At 28.3% G+C, this 8,698-nt stretch overlaps 1 protein-coding gene across 1 annotated transcript in view; it reads left to right on the top strand.

Moving 5' to 3' along the window:
- The first annotated feature begins 3,734 nt into the window (after positions 1-3,734).
- LOC105619979 (carbonic anhydrase 2-like) overlaps positions 3,735-8,698 on the top strand; it is a 7,108-nt gene continuing 2,144 nt past the window's right edge. The window contains exon 1 of the mRNA XM_012201492.1: positions 3,735-3,783. Within this exon, the coding sequence (XP_012056882.1) occupies positions 3,735-3,783 (49 nt within the window). The remainder of the gene's footprint in view (positions 3,784-8,698) is intronic.

Genomic DNA, 8,698 nt, shown 5'->3' with positions numbered 1-8,698 from the left:
TTGATAATCGTACCTTAATACTTTTATGAACAGAAGAATGATAAGATGATTCAAGTGGTGGAAAGAAAATACATAGTTATTTTAAAAAATATATATGTAAAATAATTTTTTATATAAGCAACTTTTTTACTAATGGAAAAGGATTATAAGAGAAAATATTATCCTTATAGAGAAAATATTAAAATGTGCATATTATATGTATACATTTACTAACTATTTTTTATTCTTAGTTCATTCATTGCATTAACTTTTGGCCATAAGCGTCCGTAAGTGCTCATGCTTTGTTGTCCTACCTCGATGGACGAAGTATTTGTAAGCAGTATCTATTGTCTGTGACGTCACGATGACGTCATAAGTGATTCTCTGCTTTTTTCTGACTTACAACAGAAAAAATGGTATAAACAATGTTTATCAGTGCTTAAAACGCGTAAAAAATAAACGCACTTCACATGTCTTGGACAATACAATTTTGTGTTCCGAAATTCACTGCCAATACTGAAAATCTATAGTATACGATACATGCGCATTACAGATTTTTAGTTCCTACTGCGAATATCAGAACCTTTATTCAAAAATTTATTCACCTTAAAATTCGGAGGGCTCACTTCACAAGCAAAAGGTTGCGCTTTTTATTAATATTCTTACTTACGAATTAATACATCTCTGCCATAGCCATCTGTTGGCGGAGATATATTTTAAAAAGTTTTCACAACTCACATAATTATTCCTGATCAAAAACTGAGTCTAAAAATTGATGAATGAATCATTTTATAATTTTCGCAATTATTTTTAGTTATCTATAAATAGAATTGTCTAAAATCAATGCTAAGACTTCGAAAAATTTTTAAGAATCCATCTTTAAGATATTTTACAAAGAACACTGAAAAATATCTTAAAATTGTCTTATTCGTCGATTTTACCCGCTTATTATTTAACAATCTTTAGAAACTCATAATGTCTCGTTAGCAATTGCAAAAATTGCAAAATGATCATAAGTTTTAGATTCAGTTTTTGATCAGGAATAACACTATATGCGGTTCATGGACGCTTTTTAAGATACACAATGGTGTTTATATACACTATCATGAACATTTGACATGTGAAAACATTCTGTGAAAATTTTTTTACTGTTTCGAAATATTCGGCACATTGGAAATCGAACTTTTCATGATTAACGTTAGCTGGAATTTTATAACAACTATAAAGTTGCTTTTTCTACTGAGCCTATGTTTTATTATATAATGTTAATAAATCTTTTACATTTGAAAACTGAACAAAGTATGCGTGAAAATGCATTTATTCACTCGACAATTAATTGCGTCACATTTATGAATGAATTATGATTTCAAAGAAATTATTCAAAATAGAAGAAATTCGCGTGTTAATCCAGCGAATAAGCAATATCTCACAGTATTAAATGCTGTCCATATAAGATAAACATTACGAGATGTAAACATTACGAGATAGTTATAATCATTGTCTTCATCATCTTCCCTTTTATTTAACGAACAAATTACATATATTGCATACATTGTACATCATATGATCGATGATATGTCGACAATCGGGCAACCACAAATTGCGAGTCGTATCGCACACATTACCTTACTCGATTGTTATCTCAATTTCTGACGTTGTGTAATCGGCAAACAATACAATAGCCAAGCAGTTACATTACGCCTCCATCGTTCACCGACGTTGCATTGTTAAGCGTAACCAATTACGTTAATTTTCCAGAATTTCAGCAGCAATATCTCATCCCAATATTAACGTATGAATTTTAACGAGCGTGACACTTGACGTTGCACGAGAATCGATTAATTCTTTATCAGACATAATATGCCGCATAACGCATTTGTTTAGCTAAAGAATCAATTAAATTGCTCGAAACGCTATGTATGTTAATAAATTAATCAAAGGAAAACAGGTTCATTTCTCTTGATTTGCACGATTGATCATTCTTACATAATGTATACCGTTAGTGAACGTATTGTTCTTGATACAAATATTTCAATAGAGCGAGAATCTAAAAAAATTCTGTCTCTGATCATGTTTTGTGTCAATCTCACTTAATCCGTCCTCGCCTTATGAAAATTTCTATTATGCTACCATCGTGTGAAACACTTGCGAAATCAAGTGCCAATCTCGATGAAATTTCTATAATGCTGTCGCGTGCAAATGGAGATAGAACATTTTGATATTTTTTCGGAAGCTGTAATTAATGTAAAAACAAAAACAGTATTAAATGTTTACTTAAATAGTTTTTTTTTAATCTATATGAAAATGTCTCGCAAAACTGACACGCAACATTAATATTTTATACTTGACATTATCTTATCATAATTACTTACTACATTTTCCATATGTATAAGTATTCCATGCATTTTTCATGCGCTGTTTTTCACTTTTTTTTTCAGAAATTATATTATTTCTTTTCTGTGAATATGAAAAACTTAATGCGAGCTAGAAGGATCTAATATCAGCCTCTCATTGAATAGAATTTGACGCTCAAAGGATGTCATTCTCTCTGTTACATATTGATAAAAACAGGATGTTATTAATCTTTCAATAGCCAATTTGGGAAATGAGATCGCGAATTGTATAACAAATCTGCCGCAGATTACAGTCGCTGGGTCGGATTATGTCGGAGAAACCACAGAGAATAATTTCGCGAAACGGAAGTTGGGGGATACCGAAAAGCGCGCCGGCAGAAAAGTACCGTAAGTTATTCATCACATATCGCCAGATATATACAAGAGATTACCGCCTGTACTGGTCAAACAGACTGCTAAATGCTAAATAACATGCAAACACTAACAAAACTGTTCGATACGAAACTCATGCAAAATTGCGCTCGTGAAATACCTCTACATACCTCTACAAAACGTTCTATATCATACGATTTGTTTAAACGAAAATTTTGTCTAATTGCTAAAGTTTTAAACTAAAGTTAACAATTTCATTTTTCTTAAATTTATTTATTGAACGACAGGAAAATTATTATTATTAAAATATAATAAAAATATTGTAATATTTTAAATATTATTGTAAAAATGCATATCCTTAGATGGAATCAAAAGGATATTCGTTTCCTTTTTCCTTAATAAATATAAATAATTACAATATAATTACTTGCCAAAAAATTGACCATAATATTGTTAAAATTCTGAAGAAGCATTTAATGTAACATGGAGAGAAAAAACGAGGATGATGGTAGAGAAATACAGACTTTCAAAACTTGCATATATTATCAAAATAATATAAATAATGTATTTTCAAAATAATAAGCTTCTAAATAACTGCCTGATGCGATTCTCAAAACATATTCGATCAACTTTGCGAATCATTGTACACAACACAAAGGAATCATTTGAGCAATCAGCTTGATTTGCCAATTTGATTAAGAGCGGACTTTTGTATGCCAGTTATTTTTAATTCGCTTATTTTTTTGCCTAGTTTTCGAGGTCATCTCAAAGTGATTATTCGTCGTGTTGATTTTGTAGATCATCATGAAACAAATCATTCTTCCCTCCCCGCTGTTGACTCAACCACATGGAGTCAATCGCACGTCGCGAAATAGAAGCGGCTCTTATTTAACATGGTCGACTGATCCGGCAGTACTCAGTCTACCATCGACCGTAATAGAAGTTTCGCTTTATCCCGCTGATTCTTCGACGAATCGGCGAGTCGTTGACAGTGCGGTGAGATTTCATAGTGTACTCTGACAGGGGTGAATGATCATGGTGTTTTCGATCGTTTATCTTGGCCTCCTGTTCTTACCAGGTGAGATTTCGTTGTATCTAACATAGTTTCTTTGATGCAAAGAAATCTTATATCCTTCGTTCTTTGGATTTTTCGAAGAAATGCTATTTCAAACGGTCGTTTTCAAATATTCCGGCATTTTTTGCTTTGTGGAATAAAAATATTATTTACTCGATTGATTATTTTGATGAACTTGAATATTCCCAGATAGTAGAGTGACGTTAAAAGACAACACCATTTATAATAACATTTATTTTAAGTCTAGTGAATGTCATTTTATCATCATTTTGTTGTCTGCTTGTAATATTATGTAATATTAAATGTAATATTAAAATACAAATATATTATTATATCGTCTGCATTTAAACAGATTTTAGAAATAAGTTATTGATATTTAATATTTTAGTCGTTTTAATAATTTATACTGAATAATTAATATTATAAAATTGTTAATCATAATATTGTGATTTTTCGTAGATGTATAAAATAATTAAATTCTTGTTAAAAATAGAAAAATATTACAAGAAAATACGTCTGCTTGATTGCCCATTTATTTGTAATAAAAAAAAAATTATCCGATGTTTCTAGCAATAAATTTATCATATAATCTTGCGATTAGAAATAAATTGCGTCTCGACAATCGATTAACTATAGTTTAACTTACAAATCATTATTTATTATCGCTGCAAGCGTATTTGTATTTAGTGATAAATGATAAAATTATCTATTTTTATTTTTAAATATATAATACAAAGCTATGCGACAAAAATAGTATAGTAATATATATGTACAGTATATTAATAGCAAATTTGGCTGGATGCACTTAGTACGTACTAGTGCACATTAAAACCGCTATACACTGATTTGAATATGAAAATGAAATAAAAATTATAAAATATTTTATATAACAATACAATAAAGTATACTGAGAATTTCATAATTTAACCGATTTCTATATTTATATTAAACATATATCGTTAATCAATGTCATTAATCAATTGAGTATGACATCAATTTGCATATGACAGCTTTAAAACATCAGTTCGCATTCAATCGAATTCATTATAAGATTTAAATTATAATAACTTTAGTACATATTGCGATGTGCAAATTAATATATGCAGTATTAAAATCATTATTGACAGAACATGTAAGGAATATGCGAGTTGCAATTAACATTATCGATTATAATTAAATGATTATAATCATGATTTTGCTAAATATGTATTTGGAAAATTCATGTCAAATTTAATATATTTCACATATCTCAAACAGTTCACTTAAATTTATGTGATAATTTAACACAATATGCTACAAGATTATATAAAATATTATGTAAAAAGAATAAACATAAATAGTAATACTGACACAGTCTATAAACAAACTGTGGAAGCATATTTTGTTCGATGAAATTAATATTTATGATTACGATGTTAAACTATATATATTTTATTAATTTATTTTAGAATTTATGTTTTTTAATTAAATTACATTATTTTTATGTTATTCACTTATTCATAAAGATATTGTGTTATTTTGATATTAGAAATGTTAAATATCACTTTAATACAAACTATTTAAATAACATAATCACATTATGTTCAATTAACATTCGAATATGTTAAAAATTTAATACCAAATTTTAACGAAGAATTGCTAAAATCTTAGTGAACCTTTTTTAATATATGAAATGTATTTTTTACTATACAACAGGGATCGATAAAAAAGTATGTTTGAGATGATTTGCCAAGTATTGATTTCGCAAATTCCTGACGCAATATTTCAATTTAGTATGAATATTATGTCAAATTATAAAAACAATCGTTATAACTAATGATACAAATAATGTTCATTATAGAAAAATGATTATAATACTTCTTCTCATGACATTCGTTAGATAAATATTACGTTAAATTAAATTATAAATAAATGTAGTTGTTTATATCTAATTATCTGATAAGCAACTTTACACATTGAGTGTAAAGAACGTTTCCATTTCAACATTCATCAACAGATTACGTACCTATTATTGTTCCGTTCAAAGCAGGCAAAAATGGATTTTTATCTAAAGCGACAGATTTTTGATCCATCGAGCACGTGAAACGGATGTTAACTAAATCTCTTGAGCTAAATTAATGTCTCATATTTTCTTAGTAAATCGTCTGATAAAAGCAACATATATGTGAATTATCATTTTATATCAGTTTTATTTGTGTATCTATGTATGTAGTTTCTGCTATCATTATAATGCACGTCGTCTATACGAGTAATCAGTAGTAATTAAGGAAAGAACCTAGAACTTGACAATTGCATAAGACATAACTCATTATGCTGTAATACGAGCACAAAACATTGCTATCGTTTTCGAAACCTGTTTACTGTAAAAATGGAAATTCACCATGCGACCTAAGAGATAATGTTTGATAGATTGACAGGTAGCATGTTAAGAAATATTTAAGAAAATTATCGTTTCATCAAGAAATTGTCGAGAAGTTGATGTTCCGTATATTTCGAAGTTTGATTAGATTATAGCGTAATCGAATAATTCATTTAATATATAGAACGAAACGTGCATTTAACTTTAAAAGAAAAACTCTAACGAATTAATAAATATCTCATATGCATTTTGCAAATGTACGATTCGCATTATTCTGTCAGAATGTCATAAACGTAACATAACTTTGAAACAATTCATGTAGCCACGCGATATCGATTTGTGCAATTTTGTTATACAAGATTGATGAATCGTAATCGCGTCTACGAAAGTTCAGCTTTTTTAAAATTAAATATATTTCAATTTATTATTAGAACGGCTCTTGTTAGCTTTCTTAAATTAAATCGATGATTCTCTCGTTTTTTTTACTTCAATGCACATTATTATTATTATTATTATTATTATTATTATTATTATTATTATTATATATTCGAGAGCAAACAGGTCATATTTCTGAGATAAAATTTTTCGATCGCAGCGATTATTATAATGGATTCCGTAGAATCTTTTCATCGAAAAATATTTCGAAATTTCGCATTATTTTAGATATCTCGGACTAATGCTTCTCTTGCATGTATCTCACGTATAATCATACATAACAATAAAGATTTTGCGTAATGGAAGGACGCCGAGGATATTCATCATTCTTAAGATAATCAGACAAGGATTTCCAGACGGTGTCACGATCCTCACGTGATCGTTTGAATAAAAAAAAAACGAAAGTAATAGTCTTAAGTAATGCGTCTCTCGTCGCATGTGTCGGGCAGATGTGAAGAAAAACCTTAAAGTAACCAGGTGGCGACTTGTCCGAACAAGTAGTAGGAAAGAATTACGAGTATACTCGTTAGCAGATAATCAAGAAGCATTCTAGCGCATAATAAACGCAGGATAACGGCCAATTATCTTTCGAGAACTTTAAATGCACTTTCAAGTTCGACGAACATCTTCCGGCGCATTTAATGGCCAATCTGTTAGAAAGCGTATCATTAATATCTAGACTGACAACAAATAAAAAAATATTAATATATTTCTTATAAACATTTCATGAAAATTTTATGTCTAATAGAAACTAAAATGAAAAATATTTTCCTAGCTAATTTCGTAAAATTCTATAAGAGTTAATCTATTTATAAAAATTTTATTCTCTAAATATTTTGGAATAAAAATGGAGCCAGTCTTGAAAAAAAAGTAAAAACTTATTATTCTTGAATAAGAGTGACGAATTTTCATTCTTTTGGAATGATATTAACTGTAAAGGAATGAAATCTTACACTCCTTTTTTGGAATTAGACTTCATTCTTTAAGACTCCTCCAGATAATTTGACAAACGTGACAATATGAATAAATATCATACACATACATGACATACGTAATTATCCATATTGAAATGTAGATAAATATTTAACGAATATGTGCGAAGTTGACGTATACGTTGGTCATATCGTCTGGAGACCATAACTTTAAGAGTTCACTCCAAAAGAATAAAATTTTACTCCAAAAAAAATGAAATCTCATTCCTAAAGAATAAAATTTGCTACTCTTGTCCAAGAGTGAAAATATTTCCTCTCTTTTATTAACACTGATTCAATTTTCGATCTTTTGGATTTCACTCCAAAAGATTTAGAGAGTAGTTTGAAAAAAAATTATATTATATTATAATAACAGGTATTATTTTAGTTGAACATAATTTTGTTAATTCAATAACATTATTAATGTCATGCTCTTGTTTTAATAAAATTTTATTTGTGCCGTTAAATATTATTAAATTAACCAAATTATTTTCAACTAAAATAATACTTGTTCTAAGTTTTCATGTGTTTCTCTTTGCTGTAATAAAAAAATTTGATATTGTTAAATTTATTTATTTATTTATTTTATAAGTTAAATTGATTTTATAAGTTATATTTATCGTTTAATTTGCAAGTAATGCGATACTCTGATGTCATTGAACCAACTATAAAGTATTATAAAGACTCGACATAAATAATTATGAACTATGATACTAAGTTTTATGTACTGATTCCAAATTCGCCATGAGCAGACCTTTATAATTCTATCTCTTTCATAATCATTTCGTAATCATTTATAGTAATCATTTTCAAGCTAATTCGTCGCATTTAAATCGACGATGTTGTAAGAACATTCATGACTTTTGCGGATTTCAGACACCATTTTTAACCTGTCACATTGAATTTTTCAAAAGGCCATATTCCATTCGAAAGTACACAAATGTGCGAATATTTTGCGATTTTAAACGTTTTTTTCTGTTGCGTCAAATTTTGGAAGGAGAAGTGGCCCGCTTGACACGAAATGTCCTATATATATATATATATATATATATATATATATATATATATATATATATATATACTACTATTACTTAATTAACTAATAAATTAATATACTATTTACTTATTACTAACGTACTAACTTTACTTACTT

Source organism: Atta cephalotes (genome assembly GCF_000143395.1).
Source record: "Atta cephalotes unplaced genomic scaffold scaffold00023, whole genome shotgun sequence".
Lineage (NCBI taxonomy): Eukaryota > Metazoa > Arthropoda > Insecta > Hymenoptera > Formicidae > Atta > Atta cephalotes.
Note: the sequence above shows the minus strand (reverse complement) of the source record. Positions and strands in the feature narration are given on the sequence as shown.